Source organism: Saccoglossus kowalevskii, chromosome 5 (assembly GCF_978046115.1).
Source record: "Saccoglossus kowalevskii chromosome 5, keSacKowa6.1, whole genome shotgun sequence".
In the NCBI taxonomy this organism is placed as follows: Eukaryota; Metazoa; Hemichordata; class Enteropneusta; family Harrimaniidae; genus Saccoglossus; species Saccoglossus kowalevskii.
In genome coordinates, this window is record NC_140645.1 from 6,679,490 (window position 1) to 6,706,871 (window position 27,382).

Sequence of the window (27,382 nt, forward strand, 5' to 3'; positions counted from 1 at the left end):
GTCAAATCGCTAATTAACCAATCAAAAAGCTGGATGATGCCAACGTGTTCAAATTACCATAGCTTATTTAAATATGTTAATGTTATTGAACGCAATGCGGAAGAGATTGATGTTGTAGTACGATATTTTGGCTTGGATTTTGATGCGAAAACGGCATGATTTTTTTTAAATAAAAAAATTAGTTGTTTTTAAAAAATAAACTGGTCATCTGAAGAATAATTTAACATTGTTCACAGTGATAACAGCTCATTCTCGAAAGGAAGCTTACCCGCTCACGCTAGTCACGATAAAAATCATACACGTGTACTCTTGAATAGACAGACGTCAATGACTACGGTAAAACTTAGACTCTATTTTAGCCGGCAGGATTGATTGAAATGTCCGAAAAATGATGCCAAAATACACCTTAAAAGTCCCATTTTATTTTCTTAAATCCCATTTTATTTTTTAATCCAAGGGCGAATTTACGGCAGAATTTGGTCCCTCAAATAAGGGACATGTGAGCTTTGATTCTAACCGGATACATTGCACTGGGTCGGGGAGATCGTTTGCTAAACTTCCATGTATCTTTTGTCCAATGGGTACCTGTACTTCGAACATTCGCAAGTTTTCCTAGGTAGTGCGAGACAGCTTTGTCTTTTGACCTATTAGTTTTGTGCTGACCTCTTCTCCGTGTCTTGATGTTTTGTTTTGCTTGTCATAATACTCACTGATTGATGACTTTGTTTAGATTTTGAGTTACAACTCGGCCACGACCTTTGCTTTTACCGTGAAACATGAGGAAGTTTACGTCAATTGACGGACATTGCATTTTTTAAAAACTAATGAAGCACACTGTCTATCATCCCCATTTGTTTTTGCTGATTTCTATTCTGAAAAATTCGACCGTCCGAAAATGCACCTTAATTTTGACTCTAAAAACACGTCACATTTCTAACACCAAATTATTCAAAACCGGTCGAAATTTTGGAGTTTTTACGGTACTTTAGATATCAGTGTGAAAGCTTAAAATTGGTTAATTATGCAAATTAGGTAATTAATATGTACAGATTTTAACCCACAATTATTCAGGTCTGTCTATTGTCCTACAGCATCCATGTACATTCATTGATATGTGATGTATAGTACCTGAGATATCAGTGTGAAAGTTGGTTAATTGTGCAAATTAGGTGATTAATATGCACAAATATTTACCGGAAACTAATTGGGTCTGCATAATTCTAGATTCATTGAAATGTGATGATTAGTACTTTAGATATCAGTAGAAAAGCTGAAAATTAATTATGCAAATTAGGTAATTAATATGCACAAATATTTATCGAAAACAATCAATCTCTGCATAGTCCTTGAGTATGTAAGTACCAAGTTTCATTGAAATGTAATGCTAACTACTTATATCAAATGCTGAAAATTAATTAATTATGCAAATTAGGTAATTAATATGTACTGATATTACCATAAAAACTATCAGGTCTGTGCAGTGTCGTATGACATCTATGTACCAAGTTTCATTGAAATGTGATGATTAGTACTTGAGATATCAGTGGAAAAAAACGAAAATTGACTAATCATTATGCAAATTAGGTAATTAGTATCCACGGATTATTACCAAAAACTAATCAAAACCTAGCATTAGTTCAGAGCATCTATGTACCAAGTTTCATCAAAATCCAATGAGTGGTTGTTTAGATATCAGTGGAACAGTCATGGAACCACTAAAAAATAGCTAATTATCATGCAAATTAGGTAATTAATATGCACGGATTTTTACCAAAAATTAATCAAATCTGCGCATATGTTCAGAGCATCTATTACCAAGTTTCATCAAAATCCAATGAGTGGTTCTTTAGATATCAGTGGAACAGTCATAGAACAGCTAAAAATTAGCTAATTATCATGCAAATTAGGTAATTAACGAGCATGGATTTTTACCAAAACCTAATCAAATCTGCGCATTGGCCCAGAGCATCTATGCACCAAGTTTCATCAAAAACCGATGTATGGTTCTTGAGATAGCAGTGGAACAGTCGGACACACATACACACACACACACATACATGTACACACATACACACATACACACATACACACATACACACATACACACACACATACACATACAGACACACTAACTGCAAAGACTCCCATTTTGTGCTTCGCACATGGGAGTCAATAAAACATACATATGTTGATAAATTGTCATGGCATTGTATGCGTAATGAAGTACTGTTGTCATAGAGACAGAACATGTGAATATAGATTGGAATCGCACAACCAATGTTAACATATTTATTAATTAATAGCAACCAGTTTTTAGAGTTCTGCTAAAAAAGCTAGTTATGTTTTCACAGCCAAGTTGATAAATTCTCACAATTATGAAAATTATGTTAAGCTGGTAAATTATGTATCATGATTGGTTATTGTTAACCATTTGACCAACACACTTTCTCGTCCAAATATTTCTGCATTTACTCTGAATCAATATTTCCAGAAATAATAATTTTGGAGCCAACACACAGAACTGGAGAGAATTTTCAGTTTTTACTCAAAAGAATTTGGTTAATTTTGTCCAAATTTTCTGAAGGTAAGTGCAGAATATAAACAAGACATTCTGAATTTGTGAATTGGTGGTGAAAAAGAAGGCTTTGTTTGTGACAATAAAGTACTGGTTACAAAAGGTTACAACCATAAACTATTTTTTAAGAACTGCGCATAGCACATAATGTATGCTATAATAGCATAGACCAATTAACAATAACAGAATTAAAGGATTTCCACTTGCACATTTCTGTGTCATTTTAAAATCTACTTGAGGTCAACTTTTGTCACCTGGTCATATGGTCCAAATTCAACAATTTATGGCGAAAAAACTGTAATGTAATCAACAAGGTTAAAGTTTTCAATTGTCAGCAATTAAAGTTGTTTCTTGTTACCATAAATCGTCTTACAAAAAAGTTAGTCAGAGTAATACTTACTTATCTTGTAACTTGTGAGAGAGTAGACTGTTGCCGGGGGTAACCATGCTAGCTCTAATTGCCTGGAGTAGAGCCTTCATCAATTTATTGAACTGAAAGCAGAATAAAATATGAGGAACTTACAAACGGATTTGAATAATTTAAAAAATATAAAACCTACTGTATACAAAAATACTTGCACTTGATGACTTTACACAAATGAATAACAAGTAGGTTATAGTTGTATTCAGTCATATCTCTCTAAATAGACACCTATCCTGGTGATATAGATGTATTCAGTCATATCTCTCTAAATAGACACCTATCCTGGTGATATAGATGTATTCAGTCATATCTCTCTAAAAAGACACCTATCCTGGTGATATAGATGTATTCAGTCATATCTCTCTAAATAGACACCTATCCTGGTGATATAGATGTATTCAGTCATATCTCTCTAAATAGACACCTATCCTGGTGATATAGATGTATGCAGTCATATCTCTCTAAATAGACACCTATCCTGGTGATATAGTTGTATGCAGTCATATCTCTCTAAATAGACACCTATCCTGGTGATATAGTTGTATGCAGTCATATCTCTCTAAATAGACACCTATCCTGGTGATATAGATGTATGCAGTCATATCTCTCTAAATAGACACCTATCCTGGTGATATAGATGTATTCAGTCATATCTCTCTAAATAGAAACCTATCCTGGTGATATAGATGTATTCAGTCATATCTCTCTAAATAGACACCTATCCTGGTGATATAGATGTATGCAGTCATATCTCTCTAAATAGACACCTATCCTGGTGATATAGATGTATTCAGTCATATCTCTCTAAATAGACACCTATCCTGGTGATATAGTTGTATGCAGTCATATCTCTCTAAATAGACACCTATCCTGGTGATATAGTTGTATGCAGTCATATCTCTCTAAATAGACACCTATCCTGGTGATATAGTTGTATGCAGTCATATCTCTCTAAATAGACACCTATCCTGGTGATATAGATGTATGCAGTCATATCTCTCTAAATAGACACCTATCCTGGTGATATAGTTGTATGCAGTCATATCTCTCTAAATAGACACCTATCCTGGTGATATAGTTGTAATGCAGTCATATCTCTCTAAATAGACACCTATCCTGGTGATATAGATGTATGCAGTCATATCTCTCTAAATAGACACCTATCCTGGTGATATAGATGTATTCAGTCATATCTCTCTAAATAGACACCTATCCTGGTGATATAGATGTATTCAGTCATATCTCTCTAAATAGACACCTATCCTGGTGATATAGATGTATGCAGTCATATCTCTCTAAATAGACACCTATCCTGGTGATATAGATGTATTCAGTCATATCTCTCTAAATAGACACCTATCCTGGTGATATAGATGTATTCAGTCATATCTCTCTAAATAGACACCTATCCTGGTGATATAGATGTATGCAGTCATATCTCTCTAAATAGACACCTATCCTGGTGATATAGTTATATTCAGTCATATCTCTCTAAATAGACACCTATCCTGGTGATATAGATGTATTCAGTCATATCTCTCTAAATAGACACCTATCCTGGTGATATAGTTGTATTCAGTCATATCTCTCTAAATAGACATCTATCCTGGTGATATAGTTGTATTCAGTCATATCTCTCTAAATAGACACCTATCCTGGTGATATAGATGTATTCAGTCATATCTCTCTAAATAGACACCTATCCTGGTGATATAGATGTATGCAGTCATATCTCTCTAAATAGACACCTATCCTGGTGATATAGTTGTATGCAGTCATATCTCTCTAAATAGACACCTATCCTGGTGATATAGTTGTATTCAGTCATATCTCTCTAAATAGACACCTATCCTGGTGATATAGATGTATGCAGTCATATCTCTCTAAATAGACACCTATCCTGGTGATATAGTTGTATGCAGTCATATCTCTCTAAATAGACACCTATCCTGGTGATATAGTTGTATTCAGTCATATCTCTCTAAATAGGCACCTATCCTGGTGATATAGATGTATGCAGTCATATCTCTCTAAATAGACACCTATCCTGGCGATATAGATGTATTCAGTCATATCTCTCTAAATAGACACCTATCCTGGTGATATAGATGTATTCAGTCATATCTCTCTAAATAGACACCTATCCTGGTGATATAGATGTATTCAGTCATATCTCTCTAAATAGACACCTATCCTGGTGATATAGATGTATTCAGTCATATCTCTCTAAATAGACACCTATCCTGGTGATATAGATGTATGCAGTCATATCTCTCTAAATAGACACCTATCCTGGTGATATAGATGTATGCAGTCATATCTTTCTAAATAGACACCTATCCTGGTGATATAGATGTATTCAGTCATATCTCTCTAAATAGACACCTATCCTGGTGATATAGATGTATTCAGTCATATCTCTCTAAATAGACACCTATCCTGGTGATATAGATGTATTCAGTCATATCTCTCTAAATAGACACCTATCCTGGTGATATAGATGTATTCAGTCATATCTCTCTAAATAGACACCTATCCTGGTGATATAGATGTATTCAGTCATATCTCTCTAAATAGACACCTATCCTGGTGATATAGATGTATGCAGTCATATCTCTCTAAATAGACACCTATCCTGGTGATATAGATGTATTCAGTCATATCTCTCTAAATAGACACCTATCCTGGTGATATAGATGTATTCAGTCATATCTCTCTAAATAGACACCTATCCTGGTGATATAGATGTATGCAGTCATATCTCTCTAAATAGACACCTATCTTGGTGATATAGTTGCATGCAGTCATATCTCTCTAAATAGACACCTATCCTGGTGATATAGATGTATTCAGTCATATCTCTCTAAATAGACACCTATCCTGGTGATATAGTTGTATTCAGTCATATCTCTCTAAATAGACATCTATCCTGGTGATATAGTTGTATTCAGTCATATCTCTCTAAATAGACACCTATCCTGGTGATATAGATGTATTCAGTCATATCTCTCTAAATAGACACCTATCCTGGTGATATAGATGTATGCAGTCATATCTCTCTAAATAGACACCTATCCTGGTGATATAGTTGTATGCAGTCATATATCTCTAAATAGACACCTATCCTGGTGATATAGTTGTATTCAGTCATATCTCTCTAAATAGACACCTATCCTGGTGATATAGATGTATGCAGTCATATCTCTCTAAATAGACACCTATCCTGGTGATATAGTTGTATGCAGTCATATCTCTCTAAATAGACACCTATCCTGGTGATATAGTTGTATTCAGTCATATCTCTCTAAATAGGCACCTATCCTGGTGATATAGATGTATGCAGTCATATCTCTCTAAATAGACACCTATCCTGGTGATATAGTTGTATTCAGTCATATCTCTCTAAATAGACACCTATCCTGGTGATATAGATGTATGCAGTCATATCTTTCTAAATAGACACCTATCCTGGTGATATAGATGTATTCAGTCATATCTTTCTAAATAGACACCTATCCTGGTGATATAGATGTATTCAGTCATATCTCTCTAAATAGACACCTATCCTGGTGATATAGATGTATGCAGTCATATCTCTCTAAATAGACACCTATCCTGGTGATATAGATGTATTCAGTCATATCTCTCTAAATAGACACCTATCCTGGCGATATAGATGTATTCAGTCATATCTCTCTAAATAGACACCTATCCTGGTGATATAGATGTATTCAGTCATATCTCTCTAAATAGACACCTATCCTGGTGATATAGATGTATTCAGTCATATCTCTCTAAATAGACACCTATCCTGGTGATATAGATGTATTCAGTCATATCTCTCTAAATAGACACCTATCCTGGTGATATAGATGTATGCAGTCATATCTCTCTAAATAGACACCTATCCTGGTGATATAGATGTATGCAGTCATATCTTTCTAAATAGACACCTATCCTGGTGATATAGATGTATTCAGTCATATCTCTCTAAATAGACACCTATCCTGGTGATATAGATGTATGCAGTCATATCTTTCTAAATAGACACCTATCCTGGTGATATAGATGTATGCAGTCATATCTTTCTAAATAGACACCTATACTGGTGATATAGATGTATTCAGTCATATCTCTCTAAATAGACACCTATCCTGGTGATATAGATGTATGCAGTCATATCTTTCTAAATAGACACCTATCCTGGTGATATAGATGTATTCAGTCATATCTCTCTAAAAAGACACCTATCCTGGTGATATAGATGTATGCAGTCATATCTTTCTAAATAGACACCTATCCTGGTGATATAGATGTATTCAGTCATATCTCTCTAAATAGACACCTATCCTGGTGATATAGATGTATGCAGTCATATCTCTCTAAATAGACACCTATCCTGGTGATATAGATGTATTCAGTCATATCTCTCTAAATAGACACCTATCCTGGTGATATAGATGTATTCAGTCATATCTCTCTAAATAGACACCTATCCTGGTGATATAGATGTATGCAGTCATATCTTTCTAAATAGACACCTATCCTGGTGATATAGATGTATGCAGTCATATCTCTCTAAATAGACACCTATCCTGGTGATATAGATGTATTCAGTCATATCTCTCTAAATAGACACCTATCCTGGTGATATAGATGTATTCAGTCATATCTCTCTAAATAGACACCTATCCTGGTGATATAGATGTATGCAGTCATATCTTTCTAAATAGACACCTATCCTGGTGATATAGATGTATGCAGTCATATCTCTCTAAATAGACACCTATCCTGGTGATATAGATGTATGCAGTCATATCTTTCTAAATAGACACCTATCCTGGTGATATAGATGTATGCAGTCATATCTTTCTAAATAGACACCTATCCTGGTGATATAGATGTATGCAGTCATATCTCTCTAAATAGACACCTATCCTGGTGATATAGATGTATTCAGTCATATCTCTCTAAATAGACACCTATCCTGGTGATATAGATGTATTCAGTCATATCTCTCTAAATAGACACCTATCCTGGTGATATAGATGTATGCAGTCATATCTTTCTAAATAGACACCTATCCTGGTGATATAGATGTATGCAGTCATATCTCTCTAAATAGACACCTATCCTGGTGATATAGATGTATTCAGTCATATCTCTCTAAATAGACACCTATCCTGGTGATATAGATGTATTCAGTCATATCTCTCTAAATAGACACCTATCCTGGTGATATAGATGTATGCAGTCATATCTCTCTAAATAGACACCTATCCTGGTGATATAGTTGTATTCAGTCATATCTCTCTAAATAGACACCTATCCTGGTGATATAGATGTATGCAGTCATATCTCTCTAAATAGACACCTATCCTGGTGATATAGATGTATTCAGTCATATCTCTCTAAATAGACACCTATCCTGGTGATATAGATGTATTCAGTCATATCTCTCTAAATAGACACCTATCCTGGTGATATAGATGTATTCAGTCATATCTCTCTAAAAAGACACCTATCCTGGTGATATAGATGTATTCAGTCATATCTCCCTAAATAGACACCTATCCTGGCGATATAGATGTATTCAGTCATATCTCTCTAAATAGACACCTATCCTGGTGATATAGATGTATTCAGTCATATCTCTCTAAATAGACACCTATCCTGGTGATATAGATGTATTCAGTCATATCTCTCTAAAAAGACACCTATCCTGGTGATAGAGATGTATTCAGTCATATCTCTCTAAATAGACACCTATCCTGGTGATATAGATGTATGCAGTCATATCTCTCTAAATAGACACCTATCCTGGTGATATAGATGTATTCAGTCATATCTCTCTAAATAGACACCTATCCTGGTGATATAGATGTATTCAGTCATATCTCTCTAAATAGACACCTATCCTGGTGATATAGATGTATGCAGTCATATCTTTCTAAATAGACACCTATCCTGGTGATATAGATGTATGCAGTCATATCTCTCTAAATAGACACCTATCCTGGTGATATAGATGTATTCAGTCATATCTCTCTAAATAGACACCTATCCTGGTGATATAGATGTATGCAGTCATATCTTTCTAAATAGACACCTATCCTGGTGATATAGATGTATTCAGTCATATCTCTCTAAATAGACACCTATCCTGGTGATATAGATGTATGCAGTCATATCTCTCTAAATAGACACCTATCCTGGTGATATAGATGTATTCAGTCATATCTCTCTAAATACACACCTATCCTGGTGATATAGATGTATTCAGTCATATCTCTCTAAATAGATACCTATCCTGGTGATATAGATGTATGCAGTCATATCTCTCTAAATAGACACCTATCCTGGTGATATAGATGTATTCAGTCATATCTCTCTAAATAGACACCTATCCTGGTGATATAGATGTATGCAGTCATATCTCTCTAAATAGACACCTATCCTGGTGATATAGATGTATGCAGTCATATCTCTCTAAATAGACACCTATCCTGGTGATATAGATGTATGCAGTCATATCTCTCTAAATAGATACCTATCCTGGTGATATAGATGTATGCAGTCATATCTCTCTAAATAGACACCTATCCTGGTGATATAGTTGTATGCAGTCATATCTCTCTAAATAGACACCTATCCTGGTGATATAGATGTATTCAGTCATATCTCTCTAAATAGACACCTATCCTGGTGATATAGATGTATTCAGTCATATCTCTCTAAATAGACACCTATCCTGGCGATATAGATGTATTCAGTCATATCTCTCTAAATAGACACCTATCCTGGTGATATAGATGTATTCAGTCATATCTCTCTAAATAGACACCTATCCTGGTGATATAGATGTATTCAGTCATATCTCTCTAAATAGACACCTATCCTGGTGATATAGATGTATTCAGTCATATCTCTCTAAATAGACACCTAACCTGGTGATATAGATGTATTCAGTCATATCTCTCTAAAAAGACACCTATCCTGGTGATATAGATGTATTCAGTCATATCTCTCTAAATAGACACCTATCCTGGTGATATAGATGTATGCAGTCATATCTCTCTAAATAGACACCTATCCTGGTGATATAGATGTATGCAGTCATATCTCTCTAAATAGACACCTATCCTGGTGATATAGATGTATGCAGTCATATCTCTCTAAATAGACACCTATCCTGGTGATATAGATGTATTCAGTCATATCTCTCTAAATAGACACCTATCCTGGTGATATAGATGTATTCAGTCATATCTCTCTAAATAGACACCTATCCGGGTGATATAGATGTATTCAGTCATATCTCTCTAAAAAGACACCTATCCTGGTGATATAGATGTATTCAGTCATATCTCTCTAAATAGACACCTATCCTGGTGATATAGATGTATTCAGTCATATCTCTCTAAATAGACACCTATCCTGGTGATATAGATGTATTCAGTCATATCTCTCTAAATAGACACCTATCCTGGTGATATAGATGTATGCAGTCATATCTCTCTAAATAGACACCTATCCTGGTGATATAGATGTATTCAGTCATATCTCTCTAAAAAGACACCTATCCTGGTGATATAGATGTATTCAGTCATATCTCTCTAAATAGACACCTATCCTGGTGATATAGATGTATGCAGTCATATCTCTCTAAATAGACACCTATCCTGGTGATATAGATGTATTCAGTCATATCTTTCTAAATAGACATCTATCCTGGTGATATAGTTGTATTCAGTCATATCTCTCTAAATAGACACCTATCCTGGTGATATAGATGTATGCAGTCATATCTTTCTAAATAGACACCTATCCTGGTGATATAGATGTATGCAGTCATATCTCTCTAAATAGACACCTATCCTGGTGATATAGTTATATTCAGTCATATCTCTCTAAATAGACACCTATCCTGGTGATATAGATGTATTCAGTCATATCTCTCTAAATAGACACCTATCCTGGTGATATAGATGTATGCAGTCATATCTCTCTAAAAAGACACCTATCCTGGTGATATAGATGTATTCAGTCATATCTCTCTAAATAGACACCTATCCTGGTGATATAGATGTATTCAGTCATATCTTTCTAAATAGACACCTATCCTGGTGATATAGATGTATGCAGTCATATCTCTCTAAATAGACACCTATCCTGGTGATATAGTTATATTCAGTCATATCTCTCTAAATAGACACCTATCCTGGTGATATAGATGTATTCAGTCATATCTCTCTAAATAGACACCTATCCTGGTGATATAGATGTATGCAGTCATATCTCTCTAAAAAGACACCTATCCTGGTGATATAGATGTATTCAGTCATATCTCTCTAAATAGACACCTATCCTGGTGATATAGTTGTATGCAGTCATATCTCTCTAAATAGACACCTATCCTGGTGATATAGATGTATTCAGTCATATCTCTCTAAATAGACACCTATCCTGGTGATATAGATGTATTCAGTCATATCTCTCTAAATAGACACATATCCTGGTGATATAGATGTATTCAGTCATATCTCTCTAAATAGACACCTATCCTGGTGATATAGATGTATGCAGTCATATCTCTCTAAATAGACACCTATCCTGGTGATATAGATGTATGCAGTCATATCTCTCTAAATAGACACCTATCCTGGTGATATAGATGTATTCAGTCATATCTCTCTAAATAGACACCTATCCTGGTGATATAGATGATGAATTGTTAAAGTTACAAACATCAAGTTATGAAAACACTGAGTTACAAAAATGATGAAAGCCAAAATTTGAAACAAACAAGCACATCAAAATCGAGTATGTCTCAACAACAAAAATATAGGTTCTCATAACTCAAAGTTCATTTAACTTTAATTAAAATTTGAGTTACTAAATGTGAATGATAAACAAACAAAATGGTATTGCAAAAGTGGGCATGTTTGTAAAATTTATGAATAAGGATATTTTTGAACTCAATGTGAATAACTCGATGTGCGTAACTAAAACATTTAATCATCTGCATATCATGATATATTCAGATGACAACTGATGTTATTATATAATTGAGAAGGAAGATGAGATTATAGAGAATAAATAGAACGCCTTGATGAATCTTCATAGTACAACTCACCTGTCGTAGTTTGGTATATGTCTCCATTAAGTCACATAGTAATGCATACTGTGTGGTGTTTAAGTCTTTGTCATCACAGTCGACCTCAATCCACACTTTCCTACAAACCATTACCAAGTTCTTATCCAGTATAAGGTGGTTCTTTTTCAGTAGTACATGAATACATCCAAACCAAGACAGTAGATGACTGCAAAGTGACAAAAACAGTAAAGAAGTGAGTAATTTTATTATATTGATACAATGAAGACATGCCAACGACAAAAATTATTGTTACTGGCACGGACCATGATTTAAAATACCACCTAGAGATGAAGTACAACATTAGTGTGCTACAGTCCCATTTATTAATGGATGTGACTTTGGGTAAGGTCTATAATTGCTTCTGTTTGACCTGACCTGGTTTATGCTGGAATAGCACTTCAAATTGACATAAAGGCATAGCAAAAAATTTGTTTTCCCAAATCAAATTGTTTTTTTTATCTTTATTTTAAATGTCACGAGAAACTGTTTTTTTCATTAAATACCTTTGTCATCAGAGAAGGTGTTGTAGAGGTCAAGGGTCAAACTTACCTTTGTGGAAAACTGAGTAATAACGATAACAGATTTTGATACCATGTATACTGCACTAAACCAGTACTGTTATCAGAGGTGGTATTGTAGAGGTCAAGGGTCAACCTGGTCTCCAAGAGTATCTGTAATGAATCTAACACTGGTTGCCATGGCACATCTGGGGTCTCTGGACAGTCTGGTGATTGTGAAATCACACCAATCACACTGCATAGTTTACAGAACATAGAGAACTCTGTTGTAGTGGATGGTCTGTAAAAACAAAAGATAAAGAACACATGACTAATTTAATAATTTAGAATAAAAATATCTGTTAGGAATTCATGGTCCAACATAAAATAACCATCAGTTTTATGAACAATTTTGAAACAACATTGTAAGGGACAACAAATAATCATCGTGACTCAAAACATAATTCTATTTCTCAATTTGTCGAGACAATAATAATATACACACTCACTTCTGTGTTGTAAGGAATCCTCTATACAATATTGGCAGAGAATAATGAACAATATCTGGTGTTGATTTCATTGATGTCTGTAGAAATATAATAAACTTTTCAATCATTTCCAACTTGTCTTCTGATTTGTCAGCTAGGTATTTAGTAAACACATCACTATGATCTCTGAAAAAAAAAAAAAAAACAGTGAAAAATACTAAATAAATAATGCTAAAATAAATACCCAGTAAGGCGATACCGACTTAATTTTATGGATGTGATCCGCGCGCGCATTAGTTTTCGCCTGTTCTCAAAAAATCTCCGACGACGAGTCTCCACAGATCGGTTTTCTGTCCGGAACTTGCCGACTCATATTGTCGCAAAGCGCTGGCTTGTCGTAAAACTCATTTTGGACAACCTCAAAACCAATCTCCTTCCCAGAGGCCTTTGCGCTTTACACAATAGTGCTTCTGCCACAGGCAGCCTATAATTTTGTGCTCAATCACCTCACTACGCACGGCCATTTTTCTGTAGCTGTTACATCTGAAAATGTACTACAAAAAGTGGGAAAAAAAACATATGTGACATCCGAACTATTTATTAATGTCAGACTTCAGTAAATACGAACCATTTTATTGCAGACTATGTTTTGCAAGGTAATGTTATAGTAGTGGAATGGTGCACATGATACACTAAAACTTGAAGGAAAGAAACGTACTGTTAACGAATATAGTTGGGAAAGAAACATTAAAAACTAATTTCACTGAAAGGGGTTTCCTAACATTTCCATTCATCTTGTGAATATTTTAATATTATTTCTGGCTTGAACGGGTTCAATTTTCCGCATCTAACAGTCATAAAACACAAAGGTTCTAGTAAGTTCATAAACTTAGTCATTGATTGTACAAACTAATGCTTTGGCATCTAGGAAAGGATTGCATTTTCTAAAGCAAGTCTTGTATATTGTATTTTGATTACTAAACATTTTATTCGGATTCAGGGCGTGAAACGTCTTATTAAAGTGATTAAAATAACGAAGTGACTTTCGCATAACTTTGTTAACTGCCAAGGTCTTGTAGTTCGAACATATTCAAATATGCAAATGACTTCTATGCAAATCTGCTTTGTGCAGTAATGGCACTGATGATAAATAGCGTGTATCGAACTGTGCAAAGTTCGCCTCAAAACATGCCAATTTTGTCGTAAATGATCTTCTGCACATGCTTATTGCGTTGCCGGGAATTCCACCATGGCGACCACGTTTACACAGCTATACGAGAGAATGGTAGCGGCAAGCGAGTTTCGCCCAGACAACTTTGAGGACATATTGTCCAGAGTGGCTGTCCCGCGTTTCTTATTATGTTTTTTCATTTTCTGATTCGGATAATTTGCTTGCACACACAGTCAGTAATATTTTGATCATATGACGAATTTTCATCAAGATACATGTGCATAATTTTCTGCATTCAAATTTTTGTTGACTCTCTGTTGGTGTTTTTTTTCAATATTGAGCCTCTTATAATTTGTTACATAGTTGAAGTATCACTTTAAAAGCTGTAGTTTGAATGTCAAAGAAGTTAATTTCCAGGTTGCTGTTGACAAACTCATTGTTCATTATAAATTCAATTTTTTGATTTCAATACAACACAGCAAGTTTTTCTTTATTATTGAGTTGATGTGTATGCCTTTGGCAAAGGTAACATCTGCCTTATTCTCTTGCCTTTTCAAAATCAAAGGTGATGATACCTGTGACAGTAATACAGTACGAGATGTGTACATCAACATGTGCCTCCTACAAATAAAGAATTCTTGTCGTTTTTTTTTGACACACTGTGTTCTGTGGTTCAATTCGTAATACCAGCTCCGTAGTCCTGTGGTTTCAGCATCATTTTTTTTTTTTTTGGCAGGATTTTTTTTTTTTCGCCCTCTCGCATTAGTTTTGGGGTCTCCAGAGGATGTCATCCATAAAATTAAATCAGTGTGGCCTAATGGCAAAATAAAAAATGCTAAAATAATTTGACAAAATAAATATCTATAACAATTAGATAATAGTTGGCACTGTGCCAACAGATTACAGCAAGGTACTGGGCAAAGGTCTAGAAATGACGCACAAATACCATCCCATACCACCACGCAATACAAGTGAGACTGTGTGCTGTGACATATACAGAAACCTATAGACATTTGAATCTAAAACACAGGTAGGTAAAACAGACTGTGTCTTAAAAGACGTAAAGATGGCTGCAGTACACACTGTAAATATGTTGACTGTTTTGTTCAATTTTGCAAGAAGCTTCAGCGATGGCTTCCTGAGTTTTACAATATACATGTATATTCTCGGGGGCGGACGTTCAGGCATTTTCACCGCCTGGCAACCATCACGGTGAAAACAAATGCTGAAAACACTCAGAAAACAGTACTTTGAGATGGTTGTTGAGACTCCCCTGAACAGTGTAACAAGATTACACCTGCGTGTGCAGCATATATAAATTTGACTGTTCATGATTACTTCAAAGTTGAATTTGTGTTGTTTTCTTGAATTTAGCTATTTTCACCGGCTCTTCGACCAGCGTTACACAGCAGCTTGCACAGAGCCCACAGAAATAAATGGTGCACGTCTTAGCAACATGGAACATCTTGTGATGTAGCTCCAACCCTTATGACTCACTGTATATTATAAGATACAGGATTCCATTTCACATCATGTATGGTGTCTCATAAGACATAACATTATTATATCAGCTACTTAAAATTTGAGCTGATTGTGAGAATCGTGTTCATAACTTTTATGAATTGTTTGCACATTACCAGGAAATACAATGGCAGCCATTTTGAAATGATTGTATCTTAGCATACTAGTAGTTAGATTTATAACAAAACGAAAGTAATCGTCTTTGTACATATATATCACAAAAAATAATGACAATAAATAGTCCGTACATTGTATCATTTATCATATATATAGATCAATGTCTCCCCATTGACAACTGACTCACGTAAACAAATAGTGTTATAACACATAACAGCTAAATTTTCAAAGTGTTGTACCCTTGACTTCACTATGCATTTCTTGTACTTTTATTCATTGAGTTAGGGTTACATAATCATGTGTCATGACCATGACCTTATTAGCTAATCACATTACACCATGTATGTTGTCATGAGCTGATCAAGTGTTCTGCAATAACAAGTGTTACTTCACCGCTAACATTGAACCTGACAACATGTGTGTGCTTCTCCCTCTTTATTCTGTTATGTGAGTTTTCACGTATTCTGTTGCTTGTAGGAACAAGCAACAAAACAAAGAACAGCCTACTAAACATGACATCACCAAATTAATTGTCCAATTAAGACAAAGAACAGCACAATTATCTCAAAATTGACATTGAGAAAAGTGAGCAGAAATAAGCAATCACTCTAAACAATCACGAAAAAAACCCATTTATATCTCATTGAACTTTGGCACAAACAAAACCATGAATGATTTGAACGATTCTAACCCTAAAAATTATAAAATATTATAAAATAGGACCTGACTGAAAATTGTAATTTCAAGTACTTACAAGATTAAATGAAAACAAGCATAGCTTGAAAATCTTGTCTAAGCTGGTTCTCCCAGTGAAAACTAATTATTAACAACAATACTTCTCTACATGGGAGGCTGCCATGTTTTAATTTATGCACATTTTATCTGTCAAAATGTACCAATTCACCAAGATCCATGACAAAATGAAAAGTAATAAAAAGCAGCCAGCTCTTGATATTGCAATGCAGTCAACTCTCACATTATATCCAGCCATTATACAGCAAACCAATGCCCTCTGATACACATGGAGATTATCAGAGGAAAAACTATTTAAATAGCCAGACTCATTTTTAGGGCTACAGCCCACATATTTAAAACAATGCATAGGAGTGACCCGAAAACAAATACGATAGTACACAACATGGGCACTGGTAGGGCAGCACACAACAGAAGTAAGGCATTGGTAAAACATAGAGGGCAGCATACAACAGAAGTAAGGAACTGGTAAAACATAGAGGGCAGCTAACAGAAGTAAGGCATTGGTATAACATAGAGGGCAGCTAACACAAATAAGGCACTGGTAAAAATAGACGGCAGCATACAACTGAAGTAAGGCACTGATAAAACATAGAGGGCAGCATAAAACAGAAGTAAGGCACTGGTAAAACATAGAGGGCAGCATACAACAGAAGTAAGGCACTGGCAAAACATAGAGGGCAGCATACAACAGAAGTAAGGCACTGGTAAAACATAGAGGGCAGCATACAACAGAAGTAAGGCACTGGTAAAACATAGAGGGCAGCATAAAACAGAAGTAAGGCACTGGTAAAACATAGAGGGCAGCATACAACAGAAGTAAGGCATTGGTAAAACATAGAGGGCAGCATACAACAGAAGTAAGGCATTGGTATAACATAGAGGGCAGCATACAACAGAAGTAAGGCACTGGTAAAACATAGAGGATAGCATACAACACAAGTAAGGCACTGGTAAAACATAGAGGGCAGCATACAACAGAAGTAAAGCACTGGTAAAACATAGAGGGCAGCATACAACAGAAGTAAGGCACTGGTAAAACATAGAGGGCAGCATACAACAGAAGTAAAGCACTGGTAAAACATAGAGGGCAGCATACAACAGAAGTAAGGCACTGGTAAAACATAGAGGGCAGCATACAACAGAAGTAAGGCATTGATGAAACATAGAGGGCAGCATACAACAGAAGTAAGGTATTGACAAAACATAGAGGGCAGCATACAACAGAAGTAAAGCACTGGTAAAGCATAGAGGGCAGCATACAACAAAATAATTTACTAGGAAAAATGAGGCAAGGCTGACACGAAGCTGTGCGAATGGAAAGTGATGCCACTTAGTAGCGAAGCTGCCGATTGTATAAGCAAACCTGAAACAATTTGTGTAGTGAAAAGAAACCAATGTAGTGTACATGTATGGTACATTGGAGACAACATCTTATAAAGCATTATCTCAAATTGTTGAAAATTAAAACTAGCTTAAAAAATAAATTAATTTAATTTATTTAGTATTGAGTTTCTAACTAATACAGTGACTTAAACACATCAAAATTATCATTTAAGCATCACACTCATTGTGCAGTGTACAAATGAGATGTGTAAGTCAATGAGATCATTAAATCACCGCACTCATTGTGCAGTGTATATACAAATGAGATATGTAAATCAATGATATCATTAAAGCACCACACTCATTGTGCAATGTACAAATGGAATATGTAAATTAATGAGATCATTAAAGCACCACACTCATTGTGGAATGTACAAATGAGATATGCAAGTCAATGAAATCATTAAAGCACCACACTCATTGTGCAGTGTACAAATGAGATATGTAAATCAATGAGATCATTAAAGCACCACACCCATTGTGCAGTGTACTAATGAGATATATAAGTCAATGAGATCATTAAAGCACCACACCCATTGTGCAGTGTACTAATGAGATATGTAAATCAATGATATCATTAAAGCACCACACTCATTGTGGAATGTACAAATGGAATATGTAAATTAATGAGATCATTAAAGCACCACACTCATTGTGGAATGTACAAATGAGATAAGCACATCAATGAAATCATTAAAGCATCACACTCATTGTGCAGTGTACAAATGAGATATGTAAATCAATGAGATCATTAAATCACCACACTCATTGTGCAGTGTATATACAAATGAGATATGTAAATCAATGATATCATTAAAGCACCACACTCATTGTGCAATGTACAAATGGAATATGTAAATTAATGAGATCATTAAAGCACCACACTCATTGTGGAATGTACAAATGAGATATGCAAGTCAATGAAATCATTAAAGCACCACACTCATTGTGCAGTGTACAAATGAGATATGTAAATCAATGAGATCATTAAAGTACCACACTCATTGTGCAGTGTACAAATGAGATATGTAAATCAATGATATCATTAAAGCACCACACTCATTGTGCAATGTACAAGAGATATGCAAGTCAATGAGATCATTAAAGTACCACACTCATTGTGCAGTGTACTAATGAGATATGTAAGACAATGAGATCATTAAAGCACCACACTCATTGTGCAGTGTACAAATGAGATATATAAGTCAATGAGATCATTAAAGCACCACACTCATTGTGCAGTGTACTAATGAGATATGTAAGTCAATGAGATCATTAAAGTACCACACTCATTGTGCAGTGTACTAATGAGATATGTAAGACAATGAGATCATTAAAGCACCACACTCATTGTGCAGTGTACAAATGAGATATATAAGTCAATGAGATCATTAAAGCACCACACTCATTGTGCAGTGTACTAATGAGATATGTAAGTCAATGAGATCATTAAAGTACCACACTCATTGTGCAGTGTACTAATGAGATATGTAAATCAATGATATCATTAAAGCACCACACTCATTGTGCAGTGTACAAATGAGATATGTAAATCAATGAGATCATTAAATCACCACACTCATTGTGCAGTGTATATACAAATGAGATATGTAAATCAATGATATCACTAAAGCACCACACTCATTGTGCAATGTACAAAAGAGATATGCAAGTCAATGAGATCATTAAAGTACCACACTCATTGTGCAGTGTACTAATGAGATATGTAAGACAATGAGATCATTAAAGCACCACACTCATTGTGCAGTGTACAAATGAGATATATAAGTCAATGAGATCATTAAAGCACCACACTCATTGTGCAGTGTACTAATGAGATATGTAAGTCAATAAGATCATTAAAGTACCACACTCATTGTGCAGTGTACTAATGAGATATGTAAATCAATGATATCATTAAAGCACCACACTCATTGTGCAGTGTACAAATGAGATATGTAAATCAATGAGATCATTAAATCACCACACTCATTGTGCAGTGTATATACAAATGAGATATGTAAATCAATGATATCATTAAAGCACCACACTCATTGTGCAATGTACAAATGGAATATGTAAATTAATGAGATCATTAAAGCACCACACTCATTGTGGAATGTACAAATGAGATAAGCAAGTCAATGAAATCATTAAAGCACCACACTCATTGTGCAGTGTATATACAAATGAGATATGTAAATCAATGATATCATTAAAGCACCACACTCATTGTGCAATGTACAAATGGAATATGTAAATTAATGAGATCATTAAAGCACCACACTCATTGTGGAATGTACAAATGAGATATGCAAGTCAATGAAATCATTAAAGCATCACACTCATTGTGCAGTGTACAAATGAGATATGTAAATCAATGAGATCATTAAATCACCACACTCATTGTGCAGTGTATATACAAATGAGATATGTAAATCAATGATATCATTAAAGCACCACACTCATTGTGCAATGTACGAATGGAATATGTAAATTAATGAGATCATTAAAGCACCACACTCATTGTGGAATGTACGAATGGAATATGTAAATTAATGAGATCATTAAAGCACCACACTCATTGTGCAGTGTACAAATGAGACATGTAAATCAATGATATCATTAAAGCACCACACTCATTGTGCAATGTACAAAAGAGATATGCAAGTCAATGAGATCATTAAAGTACCACACTCATTGTGCAGTGTACTAATGAGATATGTAAGACAATGAGATCATTAAAGCACCACACTCATTGTGCAGTGTACAAATGAGATATATAAGTCAATGAGATCATTAAAGCACCACACTCATTGTGCAGTGTACTAATGAGATATGTAAGTCAATGAGATCATTAAAGTACCACACTCATTGTGCAGTGTACAAATGAGATATGTAAATCAATGAGATCATTAAAGCACCACACCCATTGTGCAGTGTACTAATGAGATATATAAGTCAATGAGATCATTAAAGCACCACACCCATTGTGCAGTGTACTAATGAGATATGTAAATCAATGATATCATTAAAGCACCACACTCATTGTGGAATGTACAAATGGAATATGTAAATTAATGAGATCATTAAAGCACCACACTCATTGTGGAATGTACAAATGAGATAAGCACATCAATGAAATCATTAAAGCATCACACTCATTGTGCAGTGTACAAATGAGATATGTAAATCAATGAGATCATTAAATCACCACACTCATTGTGCAGTGTATATACAAATGAGATATGTAAATCAATGATATCATTAAAGCACCACACTCATTGTGCAATGTACAAATGGAATATGTAAATTAATGAGATCATTAAAGCACCACACTCATTGTGGAATGTACAAATGAGATAAGCACATCAATGAAATCATTAAAGCACCACACTCATTGTGCAGTGTACAAATGAGATATGTAAATCAATGAGATCATTAAAGTACCACACTCATTGTGCAGTGTACAAATGAGATATGTAAATCAATGATATCATTAAAGCACCACACTCATTGTGCAATGTACAAGAGATATGCAAGTCAATGAGATCATTAAAGTACCACACTCATTGTGCAGTGTACTAATGAGATATGTAAGACAATGAGATCATTAAAGCACCACACTCATTGTGCAGTGTACAAATGAGATATATAAGTCAATGAGATCATTAAAGCACCACACTCATTGTGCAGTGTACTAATGAGATATGTAAGTCAATGAGATCATTAAAGTACCACACTCATTGTGCAGTGTACTAATGAGATATGTAAATCAATGATATCATTAAAGCACCACACTCATTGTGCAGTGTACAAATGAGATATGTAAATCAATGAGATCATTAAATCACCACACTCATTGTGCAGTGTATATACAAATGAGATATGTAAATCAATGATATCACTAAAGCACCACACTCATTGTGCAATGTACAAAAGAGATATGCAAGTCAATGAGATCATTAAAGTACCACACTCATTGTGCAGTGTACTAATGAGATATGTAAGACAATGAGATCATTAAAGCACCACACTCATTGTGCAGTGTACAAATGAGATATATAAGTCAATGAGATCATTAAAGCACCACACTCATTGTGCAGTGTACTAATGAGATATGTAAGTCAATAAGATCATTAAAGTACCACACTCATTGTGCAGTGTACTAATGAGATATGTAAATCAATGATATCATTAAAGCACCACACTCATTGTGCAGTGTACAAATGAGATATGTAAATCAATGAGATCATTAAATCACCACACTCATTGTGCAGTGTATATACAAATGAGATATGTAAATCAATGATATCATTAAAGCACCACACTCATTGTGCAATGTACAAATGGAATATGTAAATTAATGAGATCATTAAAGCACCACACTCATTGTGGAATGTACAAATGAGATAAGCAAGTCAATGAAATCATTAAAGCACCACACTCATTGTGCAGTGTATATACAAATGAGATATGTAAATCAATGATATCATTAAAGCACCACACTCATTGTGCAATGTACAAATGGAATATGTAAATTAATGAGATCATTAAAGCACCACACTCATTGTGGAATGTACAAATGAGATATGCAAGTCAATGAAATCATTAAAGCATCACACTCATTGTGCAGTGTACAAATGAGATATGTAAATCAATGAGATCATTAAATCACCACACTCATTGTGCAGTGTATATACAAATGAGATATGTAAATCAATGATATCATTAAAGCACCACACTCATTGTGCAATGTACGAATGGAATATGTAAATTAATGAGATCATTAAAGCACCACACTCATTGTGGAATGTACGAATGGAATATGTAAATTAATGAGATCATTAAAGCACCACACTCATTGTGCAGTGTACAAATGAGATATGTAAATCAATGATATCATTAAAGCACCACACTCATTGTGCAATGTACAAAAGAGATATGCAAGTCAATGAGATCATTAAAGTACCACACTCATTGTGCAGTGTACTAATGAGATATGTAAGACAATGAGATCATTAAAGCACCACACTCATTGTGCAGTGTACAAATGAGATATATAAGTCAATGAGATCATTAAAGCACCACACTCATTGTGCAGTGTACTAATGAGATATGTAAGTCAATGAGATCATTAAAGTACCACACTCATTGTGCAGTGTACTAATGAGATATGTAAATCAATGATATCATTAAAGCACCACACTCATTGTGCAATGTACAAAAGAGATATGCAAGTCAATGAGATCATTAAAGTACCACACTCATTGTGCAGTGTACTAATGAGATATGTAAGACAATGAGATCATTAAAGCACCACACTCATTGTGCAGTGTACAAATGAGATATATAAGTCAATGAGATCATTAAAGTACCACACTCATTGTGCAGTGTACTAATGAGATATGTAAGACAATGAGATCATTAAAGCATTGCACTCATTGTGCAGTGTACAAATGAGATATGTAAATCAATGAGATCATTAAAGCACCACACTCATTGTGCAGTGCACAAATGAGATATGCAAGTCAACGAGATCATTAAAGTAACACACTCATTGTGCAGTGTACTAATGAGATATGTAAGACAATGAGATCATTAAAGCATTGCACTCCTTGTGCAGTGTACAAATGAGATATGTAAATCAATGATATCATTAAAGCACCACACTCATTGTGGAATGTACAAATGGAATATGTAAATTAATGAGATCATTAAAGCACCACACTCATTGTGGAATGTACAAATGAGATAAGCAAGTCAATGAAATCATTAAAGCACCACACCCATTGTGCAGTGTACTAATGAGATATATAAATAAGTCAATGAGATCATTAAAGTACCACACTCATTGTGCAGTGTACTAATGAGATATATAAGTCAATGAGATCATTAAAGCACCACACCCATTGTGCAGTGTACTAATGAGATATGTAAATCAATGAGATCATTAAAGCACCACACCCATTGTGCAGTGTACTAATGAGATATATAAGTCAATGAGATCATTAAAGCACCACACCCATTGTGCAGTGTACTAATGAGATATGTAAGACAATGAGATCATTAAAGTACCACACTCATTGTGCAGTGTACTAATGAGATATATAAGTCAATGAGATCATTAAAGCACCACACTCATTGTGCAGTGTACTAATGAGATATGTAAGACAATGAGATCATTAAAGTACCACACTCATTGTGCAGTGTACTAATGAGATATATAAGTCAATGAGATCATTAAAGCACCACACTCATTGTGCAGTGTACTAATGAGATATATAAGTCAATGAGATCATTAAAGCACCACACCCATTGTGCAGTGTACTAATGAGATATGTAAGACAATGAGATCATTAAAGTACCACACACATTGTGCAGTGTACTAATGAGATATATAAGTCAATGAGATCATTAAAGTACCACACTCATTGTGCAGTGTACTAATGAGATATGTAAGTCAATGAGATCATTAAAGCACCACACTCATTGTGCAGTGTACTAATGAGATATGTAAGACAATGAGATCATTAAAGCACCACACTCATTGTGCAGTGTACAAATGAGATATATAATTCAATGAGATCATTAAAGTACCACACTCATTGTGCAGTGTACAAATGAGATATATAATTCAATGAGATCATTAAAGCACCACACTCATTGTGCAGTGTACAAATGAGATATATAAGTCAATGAGATCATTAAAGCACCACACTCATTGTGCAGTGTACAAATGAGATATATAAGTCAATGAGATCATTAAAGTACCACACTCATTGTGCAGTGTACTAATAAGATATATAAGTCAATGAGATCATTAAAGTACCACACTCATTGTGCAGTGTACTAATGAGATATGTAATTCAATGAGATCATTAAAGTACCACACTCATTGTGCAGTGTACTAATGAGATATGTAAGTCAATGAGATCATTAAAGCACCACACTCATTGTGCAGTGTACAAATGAGATATATAAGTCAATGAGATCATTAAAGTACCACACTCATTGTGCAGTGTACTAATGAGAAATGTAAGACGATGAGATCATTAAAGCACCACACTCATTGTGCAGTGTACAAATGAGATATATAAGTCAATGAGATCATTAAAGTATCACACTCATTGTGCAGTGTACTAATGAGATATGTAAGTCAATGAGATCATTAAAGCACCACACTCATTGTGCAGTGTACAAATGAGATATACAAGTCAATGAGATCATTAAAGCACCACACTCATTGTGCAGTGTACTAATGAGATATGTAAGTCAATGAGATCATTAAAGTACCACACTCATTGTGCAGTGTACTAATGAGATATGTAAGTCAATGAGATCATTAAAGTACCACACTCATTGTGCAGTGTACAAATGAGATATATAATTCAATGAGATCATTAAAGCACCACACTCATTGTGCAGTGTACAAATAAGATATATAGGTCAATGAGATCATTAAAATACCACACTCATTGTGCGGTGTACAAATGAGATATATAAGTCAATGAGATCATGAAAGTACCACACTCATTGTGCAGTGTACTAATGAGATATATAAGTCAATGAGATCATTAAAGTACCACACTCATTGTGCAGTGTACTAATGAGATATGTAAGTCAATGAGATCATTAAAGCACCACACTCATTGTGCAGTGTACAAATGAGATATGTAAGTCAATGAGATCATTAAAGCACCACACTCATTGTGCAGTGTACTAATGAGATATGTAAGTCAATGAGATCATTAAAGTACTACACTCATTGTGCAGTGTACTAATGAGATATGTAAGACAATGAGATCATTAAAGCATCATACTCATTGTGCAGTGTACTAATGAGATATGTAAGACAATGAGATCATTAAAGTACCACACTCATTGTGCAGTGTACTAATGAGATATGTAAGACAATGAGATCATTAAAGCATCATACTCATTGTGCAGTGTACAAATGAGATATATAAGTCAATGAAATCATTAAAGCACCACACTCATTGTGCAGTGTACAAATGAGATATGTAAATCAATGAGATCATTAAAGCACCACACTCATTGTGCAGTGCACAAATGAGATATGCAAGCCAATAAGATCATTAAAGTACCACACTCATTGTGCAGTGTACTAATGAGATATGCAAGACAATGAGATCATTAAAGTACCACACTCATTGTGCAGTGTACAAAAGAGATATGCAAGTCAATGAGATCATTAAAGCACCACACTCATTGTGCAGTGTACAAATGAGATATATAAGTCAATGAGATCATTAAAGCACCACACTCATTGTGCAGTGTACAAATGAGATATATAAGTCAATGAGATCATTAAAGCACCACACTCATTGTGCAGTGTACAAATGAGATATATAAGTCAATGAGATCAATAAAGCACCACACTCATTGTGCAGTGTACAAATGAGATATGTAAATCAATGATATCATTAAAGCACCACACTCATTGTGCAATGTACAAATGAGATATGTAAATCAATGAGATCATTAAAGCACCACACTCATTGTGCAGTGCACAAATGAGATATGCAAGCCAATAAGATCATTAAAGTACCACACTCATTGTGCAGTGTACTAATGAGATATGCAAGACAATGAGATCATTAAAGTACCACACTCATTGTGCAGTGTACAAAAGAGATATGCAAGTCAATGAGATCATTAAAGCACCACTCTCATTGTGCAGTGTACAAATGAGATATATAAGTCAATGAGATCATTAAAGCACCACACTCATTGTGCAGTGTACAAATGAGATATATAAGTCAATGAGATCATTAAAGCACCACACTCATTGTGCAGTGTACAAATGAGATATATAAGTCAATGAGATCAATAAAGCACCACACTCATTGTGCAGTGTACAAATGAGATATGTAAATCAATGATATCATTAAAGCACCACACTCATTGTGCAATGTACAAATGAGATATATAAGTCAATGAGATCATTAAAGTACCACACTCATTGTGTATTGTACTAATGAGATATGTAAGTCAATGAGATCATTAAAGTACCACACTCATTGTGCAGTGTACTAATGAGATATGTAAATCAATGATATCATTAAAGCACCACACTCATTGTGCAATGTACAAAAGAGATATGCAAGTCAATGAGATCATTAAAGTACCACACTCATTGTGCAGTGTACTAATGAGATATGTAAGACAATGAGATCATTAAAGCACCACACTCATTGTGCAGTGTACAAATGAGATATATAAGTCAATGAGATCATTAAAGCACCACACTCATTGTGCAGTGTACTAAT

The 27,382-nt window shown here is 34.7% G+C and overlaps 1 protein-coding gene across 1 annotated transcript in view; it reads right to left on the minus strand.

Annotated features, from left to right (window-relative positions):
• The window catches only part of LOC102801353 (unhealthy ribosome biogenesis protein 2 homolog), a 78,667-nt gene that overhangs the window by 20,193 nt on the left and 31,092 nt on the right, over positions 1-27,382 (minus strand). Inside the window, exons 7-10 of the mRNA XM_085499489.1 lie at positions 13,163-13,327; positions 12,706-12,954; positions 12,136-12,322; positions 2,976-3,067 (exon numbers count right to left, since the gene is read on the minus strand). Of these exons, the coding sequence (XP_085355615.1) occupies positions 2,976-3,067; positions 12,136-12,322; positions 12,706-12,954; positions 13,163-13,327 (693 nt within the window). The remainder of the gene's footprint in view (positions 1-2,975; positions 3,068-12,135; positions 12,323-12,705; positions 12,955-13,162; positions 13,328-27,382) is intronic.